The following is a 19,952-nucleotide window of genomic DNA, read 5'->3' as shown; positions in this document are numbered from 1 at the left end:
TTTGAAAATTTCTACCAATTAAAATTTGTCTGAAGCCACAAAACTAATTTCTAATCATTTATATAGTTTTGCTATATGTACCCAAACTGTGGTCTATGTTGGATTTGTGAAATTTAAAAACCGCAATTTGAAACAGCAAACATGGCACAACCCATTTTAGCCATTTTTTGAAATGTTTACACTTTTTAGAAGTTAGCAGCTTTAGACATTTAGTTTACTTTAAATAAACACGTTGGAGAAGCAAGTCCATTTCTTCGATACTAAAATATCACAATTATTTATTTCCACATGACTTTGTGAATGCTCGAGGAGCCGCATGTGACTCCAGAGCCACAACTTGAGACCCCCACCGTCAGCCCTCACCTGTCTGATCCATCAGGAGCGGACACCCATATTGTGTTGAAGTGTGTTTCTCAAACTGCACATAGCTTCTACACTCACGCACTCAGCTTCATCCTCATGCAGGTCTGGTAAAAGCTGTTTCCCAGTGAAAACCACGACTCTCTGCTCCTGCAGCTTCTCCTGCAGCTTCTAACGCTGCAAGTCTACTCTGCACTGCAAACCCTCTATCCTCCAATTTTTTGATTTTTTTTTCCATTACCACACCACAATGTGCACCAGTCTCAGACTGCTTTAAAGCAAAATAGTTTCTCCAACCTACCACATGATCCCTTCTCACTGCATAATGCCGTGAATTGTGAATGAGGCACCTAATTACTCCTTTAATCAATCCGGTGATTAATTAACCCATCAGCTTTTGTGCTGTTAGTATATCACCACGCTTACAGGGAGCCTCCTTCTTCAATATGCAAAGGTTTTTTTTTTTTCCCCTACCAAAAACTACATTTGAATAATGATGAATTAATTAACAGAATCTAATAGAGATTTAAAGTGGGTGGGATTTAGTGCCACCCTCTCGTTGCCACACATTTGCTTTCATGTCTTTTGAAAAAGAAAAAAATTGCTCCTTTTTCTCAATATTTCTCTCTTTTCTATAGGAGAGTGAGTTCAGAGGTAGGCTTGCCCCTGATCCTATTGTTGTGCTAAAGGAGCACCCGGTGGCTCACCAAGTCCTGAGGCATGCCTCTGCCTTCACCACATCCAGTGCCACACTGACAGCTTTCCCCTTCTCAACTCCCCCCCCTTTCTTTTTGCCCTGAGGATGGCACGCGGATGCCAGCATTTCTGATTTAGAAATCCTGCAAAGGATTTTTTTTCTGCACACGGATGCTGAATGGGACACATTATGGTTGAATGCAAAAGCAAAGCCAAGGCGGAACACTGGAGACAATTAAGAAACTCCCCCCCCTTCCACCGAAGACATAAAAGCCAGATCGAATTAATTTAGAATTTTTTCTTCCTTTCATTCAACCAATCATGGATGCATATTGCAGGCATACAGGCCAGCCTTAAGAGGAAATCTCCTCATACAGGATTTCTTTATTTATTTTCTTTTTCTTTTTCCTCAATCGGGGGAAAAAGTGCTGCAGCTCTCAGTGGTCTGAACAGATTCCATATTTGCATCCCAAACCACAGTGTTAGTCTTTTCCCTCTGTTTCTTAGAATATTTGCATATGGAAGCCCACTGCCAGATTTGTTATTTTTAGGCTATGGTTCAAGGACTTACAGCACTCTATAACTAAGGGAATGACTTCGAAAAGAGGCATTTTGTGATAGAGAGAGAGAGAGAGAGAGAGAGAGAGAGAGAGAGAGAGAGAGAGAGAGAGAGAGAGAGAGAGAAAGTAAAGTGGAAGCAGAATCGTTTGCTCCATCTTTATGCAATGCGGATCTATCTGGGCAGATTTAGGCCTTTTGTTTCTCTATAGAGTTTAAAGGAGCAGAGTCGAGGAGCAGGTTGCATATCTGCAGACTGCAGCACCGACGTGTACAAACACACAAGCACCATCTTTGGCAAAGGATGTGTCAGCCCACGTACTCTTTACCACACACACATACAGTACATACCACACGCTTGTGCACTCTTTCCAAGTGATCAAGGAATAGTAAGAAGAGGAGAAAGGGCTGTTTAAGAATTGTATTGTAAGATGATCGGTTCTGCTGCACTCCGGCATGAATGCATCAATCAAACACTGATGCACACTCACTGTAATCTCTGAGCAAGCACCCGGTAATCCCCAGCGAGGTTCTCCACTTCAGGTGACGCTCCCCGTGCAGCTGTTTTGCTTAACTTGATGCTGCTGCTAATGTGCTCATTACTGTTCTGCTGAGCTGATTATCATCTAATGTAAATGAATGCAAGTTTCGTAATGCGATGCAGGTGCTCCCCTCGCCGAGTTTCTCTCACTAAACAAGATATTTAATTTAAAAATTCAACTTGTTTCCTCTCTGCTGACCCGCTCTTTCCCCTCCCTGCTCCAGCGCCTCACACCGGTCTCACCACAGCCGAGTACTACCACCAGATGGCTCTGCTGGCGGGCCACCGCAGCCCGTACGCGACCGACCTCCTCCCATCTGTGGCATCCACGGCCGGGGCCAGCAGCGCCAGCGCCCTGCACATGGAGTATCTGCAGGCTATGGAAAGTAAGTCTGCGCTGATCTCACACAGAACGTGCATTCTGCGGTGGTGATTTGCTGCTGTCAGTTTCTTATGTTTTATTGGAAGACGAGTCCTAAACTCATCCAAGCTCCCAGACATTAGGGATTTCTTTGGAATAGTGACCCTCAATCATTCCTAATTTTAATGAGCCGTTTCAAGAAACCCTCTTATTTCCGCAACACCAACTCTGAGTGAACTTTCGGGATAAAACCAGTCCGATTTGCAGCTTTGTGGCAACTTATATTCCAGATAATCCCACAGATCATTTTAGGAATTTGCACCAAACACTTAATCCTACTTTTTCTTTTTTTTAAATTACAGATCAGCATATACAAACATAGAATGTTTTTTTTTTTTTGTAGACTAAGCCTTCTTACATTTGTTGTAGGTTTCCTTCCTTCCCGTTTAAGCATAGATTTGTTGACTTGCAGATCAAACAATGCCTCAGCATGTAGGTTAAATCCAGGATTAGCTGCGGTTGAGAAGTGGAAGGTTTCACCACATCACTACAAACAGCGAATATATTATTCATATCAGTCAACCGGTCATTGTTTCACAGCACCTTTCACACTATGAATGCACCTCGAAGTACTTTACAAGTCCATACGTACACGTCTGCTCGCGTGTATGCACATATGGAGCAACAATTGGAGCAACAAAATTAAACATGGCGAAGAGTGCAGGTCTGAAACTTCTGCCACGGAACAAAGTGACGCTTCATAATTGCTTTTCATTAAGAGCGCAGTGGATATCCACAAGACTGTATATTTACACGCAATTTCTCAGTGTGTGAAAAGACACCTACCACATTCATCCCCGTTGGGAAGACCCCTTTAAGTATTGTGAGTGCATACCTGCATGTTAAATCACAGGTGGGCCCAGAGGGAATTCAACACTTAAAATTGCACTTTCACAACGCAACTGTCTGGTACTATATATAGATCAGGCATACCTCCTCAACCGCAGCGAGGAGGTATGCGCGGCTCTACTTTGACATGATTTAAATGAGCTTTTGTCTTAATGTGTCGGGCTCGGGACCGTGTGCAGAGGACTTATGCTAATGAGTTATTTTAAAGTGTAAATAGGAAATTAAACGCACAGTAAATCTTAGAGAGGTCGCGCAGCCTCACCCCGCTCCCTTTGATGAGAATGTATTTAGTCAGGCAGACGCTGCTTTCATGGAAATCCAGGGTGAAGTTCCCCCTATTCCTCAGAACAAACTAATTAAAACTAGCCAAACTTGTGCGGGTATCAGAAAATTAATTGCTATTAAGTGGGAATTGGAATGTCCCACCATTCATCACTGGAGAAATCCTTTCTTCTGTGTCACTTTTTAAGATTAATAGACTGAAACAAAACAATTAGGGGCCAAATTTAAGTGGAGATGCAGTGCTCCTCACTTAAAAATCGCCTGTGATCATTGCCAGTAATCACTCATCATGTTTCAACATCGTGTGTTCCAACACCAGCAAAAATTAACACTTTAAAGCTTTGGTGGAGTTCACAAGAAAAAAAAAAAAAAAAATGATACAAAGAGCCACAGAGTCTATCAAGAGGCTTTCACTGATAATCTGGGCTACCATGTTACTGCAGCTATTTTGGTCCATTTCAGATCAGTGTAATTACCTTCAGCGAGAGCTCTGCTAATGAAACAATGAGCCCGTCCTGCGTATTTGTGCTTTAATGGGCCATTGTCTACGTTCGTACTGCCTAATTAGCACCGGAGCTCTCATAGATCACAAGGACTTCAAGTCTTTATTTCTAGTCTTTATTAGCTGGTCTTTATCTTCCAGCTATTTTTCCTAATAGTTGTTTTTACTGACGCGCAGACATCCGTTTTGTTACGTTTACGTGTCCTGTACTGTTTTTATGCAACCTGATAATTACAGCTATTCATTATGTGGTTACTCTTTAGATCCTGATTTTTGTCATTAACAAGCATTTAATAAATGTAAATAACATTTCAGAGTGTCACTTTAAGCTGATGTCTTTATTATTCTATACGTCAATATGTGTAGTTCTTTAAGTAGGATTTCTATGATATAAGCTAAAGTGTTAACAAATAATGGAAACCGTCATAGTGAATATAGTTTTAATAAGTATCAAATATGGTTTCTTTGGAGTTTTAATGTACTTAAATAAACATCAGCTGTGTTCCACTATATTGTAATATGTTTCTTTATTATTAAAATATTGCCTATGCCGACCAGAGAGGAGAACTTTAAGTAAAAATATACCTCTCGCACTGTTTTTTAGGACCATAATTATTTCTGTTTAAAAGCACATGATCTTAATGAATAGGCGTACAATTATACGACTGTGGGTATTTTTCATGCAGCTTTATCTGTTACCAACTTTGAGCGGTCAGTCCGTCCCCCCAGTGCCCCCCAGGTGCGTCTGCTGAGGGTTCAACCCCAGTTTTGCGAGACAACTTTTATTTCCACTGCCGTCAGTCCGGCCTGTCTGAGCCCTCCCCTGGCCGCGATGAATTAATGGTGCGGTGGGTAACCAGCCGTCCCGTCCATAAATCAAGAGGAAATTAGAGGGACAGTGCCGCTACGATCTTGGACGCTTCTCTCTCTGTCTCCCCCGGTCGGCCGATTTATCATTGGGGCTGTGCATTAATAAACACCACTCCCATGAGGTTTTGCGGTGCTGAGAAACCAACCTTCCTCCTCAATAATACCCCCACACCACCCACCCACCCACCCCCATCCCCATCCCCTCCTTCCCTAATTCACCTCAAGTGGAGGCTGCTTCACTCGCGAGGATCCTGCTTGTTTAACCCTCTGATGACTCTGGCGCCTGGATTTATTTCGATTTTATGGTTGTATAGTTGTGAGGAAATGTGCAACGAGTGAGTGATTTTTCCAAGATGATGCCAGCATCAAATAATTAGAATGATTGGACAGTTGTATTGGAGATATCCTGGCGTCCATTGTAATGTCTAGTATATGGACGCAAAGCTTTATTTCTCTGCTTTCGGATTGTTTTGACCTGTCTCGGTATCATAAATGATGTGAGAGTTATGGCTATGGGATGTACACATTCCAAACCTGTCAGTTAAGTTGGTTCAAATCAGGAGGATGAAGCACTGTGGGGTTTTGTTTTTAGTTTTTCTGGAGGATTAAATATAGAAAATTGAGCTGAAAGATAAGACATGTCCAACACATCTGATTGTGCTGGTTCAAGGCTCTCGATGTTTGTGTCTGCCCCAGCACTTCTTCCCATTGAAAAAAATAGAAGATGTTTGATACAATGCGCAGACGGCGTTGCTCTCCATACAGCCTCACAGATGAAACTCGGGCCTCCTTGTGCCAGAACACCGCTGCCGCCACCACCGCCACAGCCACAGTATCCACGCAGACGCATTCACATCCGCACGCTGTGATTACCATGTGAATGGAGCCGCGCTGTAATCGTTGGATGTGTCAAACGAGAGATTGAGCATTTTTACGTTTGCGAGATGGATGGATTGTGGGGGAAGTAAATATGGTGGAGGAGGAGGAGATGGGGCGGGGGGTGGGGGGGTTATCGGGGCTGTGTAAGCTGGTTTTGTTTGGCTTTATGAAATTACTCAAAATGTTTTATTTTCAAGTCTTGAGTCACAAAGTCATTGTGTCAGTTCAAGCACAAAGCACGACATCCCCTCGGTGCTTTTTCTCTCCTCCTTCAGTTCCCCCCCGTTTTTTTCTCTGTCTTGTTTGTGACATCTCCATGTGAAAAGACAACAAAAGTCATGTTTTAATCTCTACCCGTGGCTCATTGTATGTGCAGAGAGAATGGTTGTGCCGTTTCCGCCTTTTACCTTTTCAAACCCCCTTTTTTAGTATTTCCAGTCAACACTGATTGCATTTGAATAACGAGTCAAATTGGACTTGATTAAATATTACCATACACAGTCGGAGCATTTCTCCAACATAAAAGACATGTTTTCTCATGGATGAAATGCAAGCAGTGCATCAAGTGACAGCTGAACACTCATTCAGATGAGTCCTTTGTGTGGTGATTGACAAAAATGTCATTTGTCAGGGTTAGATTAAGTTAGACTTTGGATAATGTCAAACAGAAAAGCTCCAAAAATTACAAATTGCAGTTTTTGTGATTGTTTGTCAGTGAATCACTCATGCCCCCCACCACCCCACCACCCCACCACCCCCCCACCCCCCCAAAAAAATGCAACAGAAAAGGATTCATTTACAGTTTCACAAGACATTTTCCCCTTTCACTTACGCAGCGGTCACTTCTGTACTCGTTCACAGTCTCTTTCTCTCTCCTCGTCTCACAGACTCCCGCTTCCCAAGCCCGAGGCTCCCATCACGGCCCAGCAGGAAGCGCCCGCTGCCCATCTCGCCCCTGTCGGAGCACAGCTTTGACTTACAGACTATGATCCGCAACTCGCCCAACTCCCTCGTCACCATGCTGAACAACTCTCGCTCCAGCTCCTCCACCAGCGGCTCCTACGGTCACCTCTCCGCTGGAACCATTAGGTAGCAGAAAGGAATTATTCTGGAAATGTCTTCAAATAGCCATCATTATTTTTTATTATTGCACAATACTTTGATGAGCTCCTATTAGGTCTATCACACGGCAAACATGGAGACCCACGCACTCACACCGACAGGCAATTTGTAGAACACCCAGAGAAAAGGCGCTCAGTGAGAACATGCATATTCCACGTAGAAAGGCTGTGTTTGAATATTCTCGTTGTGAGGGCGTGGGGCCTCCATCTGGTTTACAATGAAAAACAACTTTTTTCTGTCTTGTGTTTTGAGTAACAGAAAATTATGCAATGCAAGTGATTGTTTACTTTGACTGAACTGTCACAACACCGTGACTGTCCAGCTTGTTTTGATCCAAGCAGTCTGCTATGTAACTTACCTGCTTTTCAAACACACAAGTCTGCCGATCGCCATATAAAGATTGCATCCCGGGCTTCGTGTGAGTGTGTTTCCTTCAAGGTGGTCATTTGGGAACTAGCATGTGCCAATATGGAGTCAAAGCGCAGCATCTCCCGAAAGAGAGAGACGTTGTAGACGGTTTTATAATATCGATTGGCATATTTCATCCACCACTTTGATAAACCTATGCATCTCCTTCAGGACACTGCGGCGTTCCGCGAGATCAATGTGTGCAACAAAAAAAGTGTAAAAGGAAGTGTGGTGGCGTGAATATGTGTGCGCATCGTCCACGTCAAACCCCCATGTGGGTGATGAGCTCCCCAGCCAGCCAGTCAGCTTGCCTCCCCCGGCGGCTGGTGTCAGTCATCCGCTAACTCCTCATGGGAAAATCACATTCATCACACCCAGGTACGGGAGGCTAAAGCAGAGGGGAAGCAAAAGAAAAAGAGTAGAGACGGAGAGGGGGGAAATAGGAAGATCCATTGCCCCACCCACAGCCATTGATCAGCAATCTGTAGGAAGAGTCTGATCAATCATGCTGCACACTTAGCCACTGTCCAAGTGACAGGGCCCAAATAGCCAGAGCCAACAGACTGATGAGTGATATGACAAGCGGATGGGCCCCCAAATGTGTCTCGGCCCATTGATTTCCACTCGGCTCGTAATAAGATCAGCAGACATATGGGTCGCAGCGAGAGCAAAGCGTCAGCACTCAGGATGAATGGAGGTTGCTGCCGTTGAGCCACACAGATCTGTGTTTATCTGGTGGTTCACCAGTGGTTGTACACCCCCCCCAGAGGACGCTCAGTGGCTTCTGGGATTTTTGTTTTCCGATTAACAAACTTTCGCTCAGGTTGCGGGTTAATAAACTTACACCAGAAGCAACTCGGTAAAATAGTTTAGTCCTATTTATATGGCTATAAGACACACTGCAGAATATTTATCACGTGTCTCATTTGCCCAGTGGAGAAATGACATACTGCCTTACACAGAACTCGTGATAATTCACTGTGTTAACAAGCTGAACGTCGGCAGGGATTTGCAGACAGTACGTAGCTCCAGCATTACCACACCGCCTCCTGTCAGATTGTCCTCAGGGTTGCGCAGCTATCCAGAACAATCCATTTACCTACTATCTTTCCCCTTTTTTGTCTCATTGCCTTCGCAGCAGTAATTTTTTATTTATTTATTTAGTGAAGTCGTTTTTTTTAGTTTTTTTTTCAGATAATTTTTTCATCTTGTAACTTCTCCTCTTTCAATCCTTCAGCCCGGCTCTGAGCTTCGCCTACCCTCCGACCCCAGTGGCTCTGCATGTGCACCAGCAGCTGATGGGCCGCCAGCCCGGGTTAGTGGGCTCCGCCTTTGGCCACAGCCCTCCCCTCATCCACCCGACGCCGGCCTTTGCCACCCAGCGTCCTGTGCCCGGCATCCCCCCGTCTGGTCTCAGCGCCAGCGAGCGCTCCGCCATCTCCATCGACTCCTCACAGGTGAGATCGGCGGCGGCCGGCTCCTCTGCGATTCATCATGGCTGGGTAATAGATAGCGGCGGCTCAAGCCAGCCTCAGAGGAGCGAGACGCAGCCGAGGAGCGTGGTACAGGCAGGACCCACCCTCCTCGCTCGCCTCTCCTGGGAGTTTTCCTCCAACTTGTGTTGTCTCGTGTTTTGTTGCCTGCCGAGCTGCCGGCCCAGAACGTGCCTGCAGCAAACAACAAGGGGCTTGTTAGCATAGAATCCCACTGCTGACTCCATTAATCACAAGAGAAGGAACAAGGATCTAGAGATGGGATGTTGACATGGATGGATGGATCCGATGGGGCTTTTTCTCTACTTATTCTACCCTTGCTTTATGTGCGGGCCCTTATTTGAAGTAAATATTCACAGTTTATTGGTTGTCCCCCTCCTGCTGTTTCTCATGCCTTCAATGTTATGTTATCACAAATGAGGACCTCGCTCAAATTGGAAATGCCAAAATTGCCTTTTCCTTTTTCCCTGCACACACAGAATATTGCTTTGGGGCCACAGCTGAATATCATAGATTGGCCAAATGTTTTACATGCTGCAAAATCTTAAGACAACTGGAAAGAAAAAGCCAAACATCACAACTAACAAAGCTTTGTTTCCAGTTTTCTTTCATTTGAACTCATCCAAATCTTGTAATTTTAGCCAGCTTGCTTTATAATAAAAGAAAACTAAAGAAACCCTCCCCCATTGGCTGATTTAAGCCAGGGCTAAATTTGGGTCATCCACTGGTTGAATTGGTTAATGAGTTGGTTTTAATTGCAATGATTAGCAAAGCTAATGTGATACACTGAATTGCACAGTTTTTCATTAGTCGAACTAAAGCTCTCATCTGAGACTGGATGCAGGAATTATTATGGTTCAAGCACAGTTGTTATTTTTTTGTGTGATTAAATAAATGACTGATTGACTTATAAGCATCACATGCATTTTTAATAACCTCATAAAGGATTAAACAAAAAAGAAAAATGTCAGGGTATTTAAGAAGTGTAATTATCAGTGTAGTGAAAACCAGGCTGTTGGACGTTCGCAGTAATGAAATAAAAGTCCTAAATGCTCACATATTTCCTTTTCTCCGCAGACTAAACCAACAAGTGAATCTGCGGTGAGCAGCACGGGCGACCCGATGCACCACAAACGCTCCAAGATGAAGCCGGAGGAGGAGCTGCCGAGCCCGGGCACCGTCAGCGTGCAGGTGAGGCTCGCCTACGTTAACAAGAACTTTCTATTTTCCACTCACGCTTATTTGACCACCTCTCAGAAATGCCCACAAATGACACGTCCTACAGATTATTAAATCTTGCAAGGATTTTGAGATTTAGTTTTCTTTCACAATCCGACGCCCATAAAAACTGCTGGTCACCCGCCAAAGTGGCTGCAACTATTAAAAAAACCAAGGAGTGTATTTTCTAGCCTGCTTCTGGCTGTTAAGTTAGAAACTTGATGATTATCCGTTTCTCTCATTAGAAAAGCGAATTGATATTCAGTTCCAGCAGTGTGCAGTAAAAAGTCCGGGCTCTGCTGGATTTTAGCTCCACACCAGCTCCCCGTGTCGCACTCAGCCATCTAACTGTGACAGTGAAATATGTCTCGGCTAATCGAGCAACCTACAACAGGAAAAGGGGGTTAGATTCCTCAAATACTCACCCCGGCCCTGTCGTATAACAACCCTCAAACACAGAGAGGGCCTTTCAGGGCTACATTTCCGCTCTGCACACTGAACCCCCCTGCTGCCACACCAGGCCACATTCACACGTGCATTGTGGTCATGACCTAGAACCAATAATGTCTCACTGCCTCTTTCGTGTGGAAAAAGTGTTTTATGGCAGGTTAACATGAACTGAAACTTGCAATTTAAAAGCAGCACGTTTTTCTTGAATGTATTTTCTGGTTTTTCAGGATCATCCTGATGGGATGACGCTGGTGAAGGAGGAAGGGGACAAGGATGAGAGCAAACAGGAGCCAGAGGTGGTTTATGAGACAAACTGTCACTGGGAGAACTGCTGTCGTGAGTTTGACACTCAGGAGCAGCTCGTACAGGTGAGCGTAGCGCACAGGAAGAAGTGCTTGTTTTTATAACAATTGTATATGAAATTGCAATATAAGTCAAGGATTTGGCTGTTGTTTAGGCAGTAAAACAAAGCTAAAATCATGGATGCAGAGGCAGAGCCTTGACAGGCTGCAAGGCTCATCAGTCCTCCACCGTGTGGTTGGTCTTTACTTGAATTATCCATGCACACAACCTTAAAACCAACGTAAATGTTCTTGCACATTTTTTTTTTTCACATTTACATTCAACATAAATAGTCATTGCCTTCAATTGCATTGTGGGTAAAGCACAATTCTGTAGTTTGGCCTTGGTTTGTTCTCACAGTACAGAGATATACTGTATTCAACACATGCACTTTCAGAATGAATGAATTACTAATTCTGTTTATATAGCAGTAAAAAGTTACAAAGCACTTAACATCACAACTTCACTAAGAGGACATAGAAGTCACAAAAAACACATATAGTCAATATTTTAGATGAATTAAAAGTAAGATTATTTTATTACAGGTTTCTGATTTAAAAAAACTACATTAAATCCAATTGGAATCCTGCACACATTTTCTAGGTGAGCTACAGTGTTTTAATTTATTTGGGAGTCTGGTTTTTCAAATAGATCAAAATGAAAAAAGTCAATGAATGTCAAAACATGGTCACTGTTTGATGGCCGTTTCAACCTTCAATGTGATCATATGTGGACGTTGTGACCTCAACTCCTCAGAAGTAGATCAGAGGCCACGTCACAACAAATACGATGGAATTCTTCATTATTTGTGTTTTTTTTCTTATCAGACCCTGGCGTATTATAACACAGACATCCTGAGAAACCGATTGTCTGTAGATTTTATTGAATCATTTGTTTTGTTTTTTTAAGTAAGTTTACATAAAAGCGACACAATACCAACAAACCCTTCTCTTGCACAAATTAAGAAATTAAAAGCACTGAGGTTCCACCAGTCCGTGCGTTAATCTGTATAAGCATATTCAAGCATTGCGTCTGTTTCTAAGAGCAGCAGAGTGTTCATTCCTCACACCAGTTCTTTCTCCAGGACCAGTTTCTGGGGAACACAACAGGGGTTGCTCAACTGTAAGACACAGCTCAAAAAAACACTCACCAAAAACTCTGCTGTGTGTCTGTTTGTATGCTGGGAGAGTTGTCAGGTTCAGTAGAACTCAACAACACAAACAGCAGCTGTGCTGGTCTGGACAGCGCCTCCTATCAGGCCCCAACTTCTGCCTGCATGCTGCAACAGTGGCAGCCTTCAGTGGAGTCAGAGCTACGGGCACTGACTGCTGCTGGCCTCCTGATTGGATCCGGGGACGTGGTAATGGGCTCAAAAGCTGCAGAGCACATCTCCACAGCTTAATGGTGCAAACTGATTTGGCGGGTTAAAGCTTCCCAGAGTCAGGGTGTGAGCTTTGTGTGCTACACTGGACCGGACTCCCCTCCCGTCCGTTATCAGAACCCTCACACAACCCGGGAGATGGACGGCTCTCATCATCCCACGCCTGGGGCTTCACTGCAAAGCTAAATATTAATGACATTATGGTCGCCTTTACACCCCACCCCACCCCCCCACCACCGCTACGGCTACTTACGCTGACACCATTAGCTCCGCTGCACCCTGAAAAACCAACTCACCCGTCCGTCGGCGGACTGAAGTGGAGGAAGTGATAGAATTACACCAACATAAGGGACGGCGAGGTAGCACACATACATGCGCACGTGAAACACACATCACCGCCACATCTGATAGAAAGATCCTCAGCTCTCCACAGCTGTCTATTTGCAGTCTTGACATTGCAATCCTCGGCTGCGGTGGTAACCCCTATCTATAATTGATATCCTCAGCACGGAATGGGCTGCCTCCCGTGTTTGAAGGGCTCAGCTCAAAGGTTGAGCATCTTGACAACTTCTTGCCCCTGTTTCAGAGGGCGGGATGAGCTGAGGAGGTGGGAGAGGAGGGCGTGTGTCTGAGGATGGCTTCTTAAATGGAGCGAAATCTTGCTCACATCCTCCCCCTACTGTAGTCACACCAGGTGGCCATCCAAACAAAGCAGCGGCCTCTCATTCCTCCGCAGACACCGACCGGCTTTAACCTTGCCAAACTGTACTTAGTATTATCAGATTGCTATGTAGACACACACCAGCACAATCCTTATTAGTTTTCCATTTCTTCGTCTTGGAATTGTTTTTTTTTTCTTCTTCTTCTTCTTCTTTCTCTGGCACTTGACTTTCTGATATTACGTTTTATTTCTCATTTTCTATGCACATGCAGATATGCAGAGAGATGCCAATAAAACTCTTCGCCTACAGAATCCCTGCCCTCTAATTCAGTAGAGCGGATGGGAAAATGCTCTTATCTCTCCACACCCCCCACCCCCCACAGTAATAGGATAAGTACAGTATTTGGACCACAGTGGCTCTGCTCACACACTGGGAGGGGTTTTGGGGATAGGGTGTGGGGGGGATTTCCATATAAGCAAACAATAGAGCGTCCCTTCCCCCTGTACTTGTCTTCTGAAATAGCTTTGGGGAAAAAAAAAAAAATATGATGGAAAAACATTTTTCCTTTGGTCTCAGCCCTTTTAACAGCAAGGGTTTAAAAGTTTCAACATGAATTCGTCCCTGCTCGTCCTCATAAATCCAGCCGCCGTGTTGATAGTGTCACGGAAAAAAAAAAAAAGGGTCTCCTTTTGAAGTGGCAAAAGCAACAACTTCACCGATTGCTTTGTGGTTGGCCTAATTTTAGAATTAAGCCTTCACACCACCCTCATCGCTTTCCACCTTGTTCAAAAGCTCTCCTGCCGCGCTCTTGATGCATATTTTTACACTCTCAAACGTGTTTCTCACCATGACACGCCTCGCCGTTCCTTTATCATCTGCGTTTAAGCGCTCTCGGTGCCGCCGATAAGATAAACATCAGATCTGCGCAATTTGGCTCACTTTATCTGGCCTACCCAGTCAGCAAAAGCGAGGCGGGTGTCAATTTTAGTTTGCTGTATTTATTTCATTCATTACATTCCAACTCTCTACACCTCTCCATCTCCCTCTTCACTCAACTCGTCAGTCTTTCACTTCCCCATTTTGTGGGTAAAAACCTCTCCCTCACTCATTTTTCTCTTTCATTTTCCCCTCCCTCCCTCCCCTCATTCCCCTCGGAGGGAGCACTTTTATAGATAAGGCCTGGTGGCTTCTTTAATGTCTCTCTTGAAGTAGGCTCTTTTCATTGGAGTTTGCTGCCAGAGATGCCAGCCCAGCACTCCCATAATTCCCTAATATGGACTTGTTCAACAATCTTTTTTATTATTTTCCCATTGATCTATTACAGATTCTACATGGTGGAGTCATTTACAAAGGAGCTGTAATTTTTTTCACTGAGCTTGTATGATGAGAAATGTTTATGTAAGCCATATAATCTTTAATGTGGTAACGCATTATGGATAAGAGGTGGCTGAAGAAGCGTGAGTGATGAACAAGGGTTAATACCTTTTAGAAGTATTTTGGTGGTTAACAGATGAATGTATAACTATTTCTCGGGCTTATGTGGTTACTACAGGGTTATGCGGTTTGCACAAAACCAACACAAACTCAAATAAAAAACAAAAAAAAAACTCCATATCCAAACCTGATGCCTGCTTCTTTTCTTTAATTCACTCGTCCTGTATAAGATCCAGTATAAAAATGAATAAAGTCTGATAATGAGGGGCGATGGAATCGCCATTTGTTACTTTAAATGGCGATTGCATCTGCAATAAGTCTTAATCCTTTTCTCATGTATTGAATATCCATTGAAAGTTTTAAAATCTCCTGTGGCCAGTTATAAAAAAAAAAATAAAAAATTATTTTTGGCTTCTGAACTTTAGAATCTACAATCCCATTGTCCCATTATAGACATGATGGAATGCAGACTAGTTTTGGAACATTGACATATTTTATGAGGCTTTTTTTTTTTTTTTATGTTTTATGAGGGCGTTTTATATAGCCGGTGGTCTATGTGTGTGTTGTTGTAGCTTGCCGGGCAATTTCATCCCCCCTGAGCGGACCGCTCTGTACCAGGTCCTTCTACATAGGTGGTGCTGTGATGTCCTTGTTCTTACAGGGGGGGCTGGGAGATCTCCCCGTGTGCAGCTTTGTTGAGGCATGGGGTGTGTGTTTGTGTGTGTGTGTGTGTGTGTGTGTGTGTGTGTGTGTGTGTGCGCCTCCCCGGTGTTAAAGAGAGATAAACGCAGGCGCAGTATAAAGCCACCCCCCCCCACCCCCCACCCCCACCCCCACCCCCCACCGCACCCCTCTGTGGCTGCTGGCACAGGCCTTTAATTGGTAAAATGCAGATTTTTTTTGATCATGAGGAGGATTAGGCCCCCTTATCTGTCTAGAGTATCTTACTCTAAGATGAAAAGACTGTGCTGAATTACACATGCCAATTCTAGCTCCCTGCCCCCTGTTCGCTCGCTCTCATCCTCTCTCCTTCGTTCACTTACTCTGTCCCAGCCTCCCCCTCGACCCTCCACCCCCTTCCCGCATTTTACTTACTCCTTCCCTCCCTTATTTTGCCTATTTTCACCCCCCCTCTTTTTTTTTTTTTCTATTCAAAGCACTTCAGCAACTGACATCACAAAAGAGCATATGATTTATTAGGCGGTGTTTGATAAAGCTAAACGGTGTTGCGGGTCCCACAGCTTAGTGAAATTGCCTTGTAAACAGGCCGTCTTTTCTTGCACGCTCACATTCTAATGCATGAAGGGTACGTCCCAGAGAGGGCTTGATAAGGAGACATGGAGATGGATACTGAAGCGAGCAAATGTGAGCGAACACTAAAGGAAATTATATAATTATGTGTACTGTGTCATGCATGTGGAAATTGGAGGGAATTACTACTGGCGTTGAAGTATAGAAAGTACTTTCACACATGGGAGAAGAAACCATTTTTTTTGTTTGTTTGTTGTTTTGTTTTTTGTTTTTTAGCATTGTACATGTTTATGGCGGTTTGTATCTAAAGCTAGAAAACCGCACCTGTGTCTGCGTGCGCGCACCTCTCATACGTCACAGGCGGCTTCAGTGTCCCCTGTGTCCGTGTCCCTCGTGCTCCCTGTCGTGCGACTCCCTCCTAAATCCATCTTGGTGGCGTTTTTACAGTTGTTGGCCGATAAGCTGGCAGGGGGAAGATGAATAACCTGCCGCGCTGCCGCTATCAGCACCTGTTTGTCGATTTAACCAGCCAACGGGACCTGTCTGCTCAGCATGGAGATTATTGATTCAATAAGAATTGCCATTAGATCATGCCATTAGGTTTCTCAGCCGCAGCCCACCCCCCCCCACTCCACTTTCTCTCATGCCCCACATCGGTGCTGCATGTCCCCCGTTCCGTCACCTCAGAGGCTCATGCATCAAACCCGTCAACGACCTCCTTCATTTGTACAAACAGAGAATGTGTATCCATCTGTGTGTGTGAGCGAGCTTGTACGACGTGTCGTGCCAGCCACCAGCGCGATCCAACACCGCGGCGCTCACCCATCGCTCTCAGCCAGCGGGATATTGAACGCTGGTCACAACAGACCGATCGCTTGCTACAGGGATTCCCTCACAGGGAGGAAGAAAATGAGAGAGACGGGTCAGGTTTCCTGAACCTTCGGACCAAGCTGGGGAGGAGATCAATCTTGGCGGGGGGGGGGGGGCTTTACCGGTGTCTATGGTCATCCAATTCCCAATCATTTCCCCCAGAATTAGTCTTGTTTTGTCAGTTTAGAATTAAAAAAATGTCACGCAAGAATAATGGAGGTTCTCTGCTGATCTATTATTGTCCATTTTCCTCGTTGCCTTCGCTCTTGTGCGCCGCGGTTACTGTGCTGACTCATTTGTCGATACTCCTTTAGTATTTCTGACAAAGCGAGGGGCTCGCAGTTCAAGATGTCTCGGGGAAATGATCAAGCGCAGCGCAGTCGCCGGGGCTCTCTGGGTCATGATCTGGCCAGTGGGCAGGCCGCGACGAAGGTACAAAGATGACATTGTCAGGACAGCGCTCTGCCGCTGGGCTAAAACTGACCCTAACGGCTTTATTTGCTTTGGTGTTGCATCTTTTATAGCTCAACCATCTATCTGATGAATACTCGCACAAAGCGTTGAATTCCCCAGACGTTTATGAGCATTCAAAGTGAACTCTATTTATCTCCCTTCCTTGTAACCGTCAGTCTTCATTCTATCCCCTGAAGGTAAAAAGACCCGTTTCTGCTGTTGAGGAAAGTAATAATACTGGTTTCTTTCAGTGGGGATATTGTCGGTCTCTCTGGAGTTAAATTGCCCTCAGAAAGGCACTTCAGAGGCCACCACACACTGTTGTCTCCAAAATTGAGCCAGATGTTGACTTCACCCCCAGAGGGTGGACGTCTACATTTTTTTTTTTTTTCCCCCTCTCTCTGCTTGCTTCCCTCTGTAACAGCCACCACTTGCCCCATTTTACAAGACGGTTCGCCGGCGTAAAGGGGACGGAGCACGAGGAAGGTTGTGCTCACTGATATAACGCTTGGCTGGAGTTGTAAAGCCGCCGCATTTCAGAAGTCTCGACTTTTCCTTCAAATATCTTTGCCCTCTCTCCTCACCTCTCCCCCGCCTCCCCGTCCGCCGAAGCCCTGGATTGGAAATTGCCACAGCAGCACAACTGTCAGCACTTGTCATAAAGGGGCACGGGGCCCGACGTGATGCGAAGTGACGGTTTTATTTGAAAATCCTGTTCATATCGGACACCGAGACTCACAAGTCTGCCATTCTTCGCCCGCCTTTGTGCAGATCTCCACGGAGCTCGGGAGCAAAAGGCTTTAGAGGAAGGAAGGAAAGGAAAGTGCTGAGATAAATGAGAAAATTAAATGGAGAAAGAAGGATATGAAAAGAAATGAAAAACAAGAAAGAGAATGTTTTATTCGCCTCTTATGCTGCTGCAGAGCAAAAACTCCCTCCAGCTAAACAAGGAATCAGTTTAAAGCAAAAATCACGTTGCACATCGACCGCACTTCATTCTCGTGTACAGGAACAGGATAAACATATTATAATGATGCAGCTCCGGTTTTTGAAATTCTCTCATCTCCTTTTCCAGCACATCAACAATGACCACATCCATGGAGAGAAGAAGGAGTTTGTGTGTCGGTGGGAGGAATGCTCTCGAGAGCAGAAGCCCTTCAAGGCACAGTACATGCTGGTGGTCCACATGCGCAGGCACACGGGGGAGAAACCACACAAGTGCACAGTAAGGATGCTCATATTTGTACTGTTGACTACATTTATTTGCAGACGACGATCCAGCGTTCCGGTTAGAGGGTGAAGGATGTGTGAGAGATCCTCCTTTTTCTGTTTCTTCAGTTTGAGGGCTGCGCCAAGGCCTACTCCCGTCTGGAAAACCTGAAGACCCATTTACGTTCCCATACGGGAGAGAAACCATACGTGTGTGAGCACGAGGGCTGCAATAAGGCCTTTTCCAATGCCTCGGACCGGGCCAAACATCAGAATCGCACACACTCAAACGAGGTACTAACTCCTTCACACGTCCGCTTCCCTGCAGATTTGTCTTTTTGCTTTAACCAATCCCTCTTCTCTGTTAGAAACCATATGTGTGTAAAATCCCCGGCTGCACCAAACGTTACACAGACCCCAGCTCCTTGCGGAAGCACGTCAAGACGGTACACGGGCCGGAGGCACACGTCACCAAGAAGCAGCGGGGGGATTACCCGCGTCCCCCGCCCCAGTCCCGGGAGCCTGGGGGCAACGGCCAGGGGCGGTCCCCGGGGCAAGTACCCCTGGGTGGGTACGCGGACCAAAGGGAGTACAACCATGCTACCTCAAAACAGGATGAATGTCTTCAGGTCAAGTCCATCAAGACAGAGAAGCCTATGGTAAGACTTAAATCCGAGTCCTTGTTTACTTGTTTCAGACTGTTACTGCTATATCATTCGTATTAACCTTGACCTTTAGATGCATAAAGTCCAGGCTTCTGTGGGATTTAGGGTTTCACCTTGTTCGTGAACTTTTTTTGAGAGCCGCAAAAATTGTGTAGTACTTTCAGAGTGGATTATTTGAAGTGCACTCCACCAGTGCACTTGTATTTACCGTGTAAAAATTGGGTTGGGGAGGAATTCAGACATGTATTTCTATATATGGACTGCACACATAAAACTAATTATTGTGACATCTGATCAGTATCCATTTTCGATTTCCAAGCATTTCAATGAGTGGCCCATAAAGGGGGCAAGTGCATTTAACCTAAACCTTCTAACGAGTACATCTTTTCCTCTATTCTATGCTTCGGCATTTCTCTTCTTCTCTTACTAAGGACAGTGGGTAATCAGGTGAGCTAGGTCTCTCTTTGCATTTGTTAAAAAAAGAAATGTCATTGTTCCTTTCTCATCGTTTTCCAATCTGTTGGACATTTTCCTGACCGTCACATCACAACTGCTCAACACTTTCACCCCCAAAATGTGCCACATCCGTTCTCTTTGTCAGCGTCTCTCATCCCTCGCGAGTATTACTGTTTTCATTTCGTTGTGCAGCACTGTGATATCTAGCGTTCCATAGCTACATTTGGGCAGAACTGCAAGGGCACTGAAAACATGCCCAAAGCTGCCCAGGGCTGTACAGCGCAGCCAAGTTCATCCGCTGGTAAACAGGATGAAGACCCTTCCAACACGATTGATACTTTAGTGCCAAAAAAAGTCATTTCATTATTCCTCAGTGCCACATAGATTCAAAAATTCTGTAAACAATATGATTGAGTAATAGCCAGTCTAACAAGAGGGAAAAATCGTATTTGTCGCTGTAGTAACAAACAATTCCAAACATATCTTTTGCCCTCTGAAGCTTTTAAACACGAGCACAGAAGAAGGAACTTGTAGGGCAACAGTGAATTATGTCGCACAAAAAGTTAGAAGTAGAACTTGG

At 44.8% G+C, this 19,952-nt stretch overlaps 1 protein-coding gene across 2 annotated transcripts in view; it reads left to right on the top strand.

The window, feature by feature from the left end:
- gli3 (GLI family zinc finger 3) overlaps positions 1–19,952 on the top strand; it is a 99,949-nt gene that overhangs the window by 73,857 nt on the left and 6,140 nt on the right. For both annotated transcript variants that reach the window (XM_080489562.1, XM_080489563.1), the window contains exons 6-13: positions 2,380–2,541; positions 6,846–7,047; positions 8,726–8,945; positions 10,059–10,172; positions 10,877–11,017; positions 18,118–18,267; positions 18,381–18,545; positions 18,620–18,910. In XM_080489562.1, coding sequence (XP_080345688.1) covers positions 2,380–2,541; positions 6,846–7,047; positions 8,726–8,945; positions 10,059–10,172; positions 10,877–11,017; positions 18,118–18,267; positions 18,381–18,545; positions 18,620–18,910 — 1,445 coding nt within the window. The remainder of the gene's footprint in view (positions 1–2,379; positions 2,542–6,845; positions 7,048–8,725; positions 8,946–10,058; positions 10,173–10,876; positions 11,018–18,117; positions 18,268–18,380; positions 18,546–18,619; positions 18,911–19,952) is intronic.

The sequence above is a fragment of the Lipophrys pholis genome, assembly GCF_963383615.2.
Source record: "Lipophrys pholis genome assembly, chromosome: 20".
Classification (NCBI taxonomy): domain Eukaryota; kingdom Metazoa; phylum Chordata; class Actinopteri; order Blenniiformes; family Blenniidae; genus Lipophrys; species Lipophrys pholis.
Note: the sequence above shows the minus strand (reverse complement) of the source record. Positions and strands in the feature narration are given on the sequence as shown.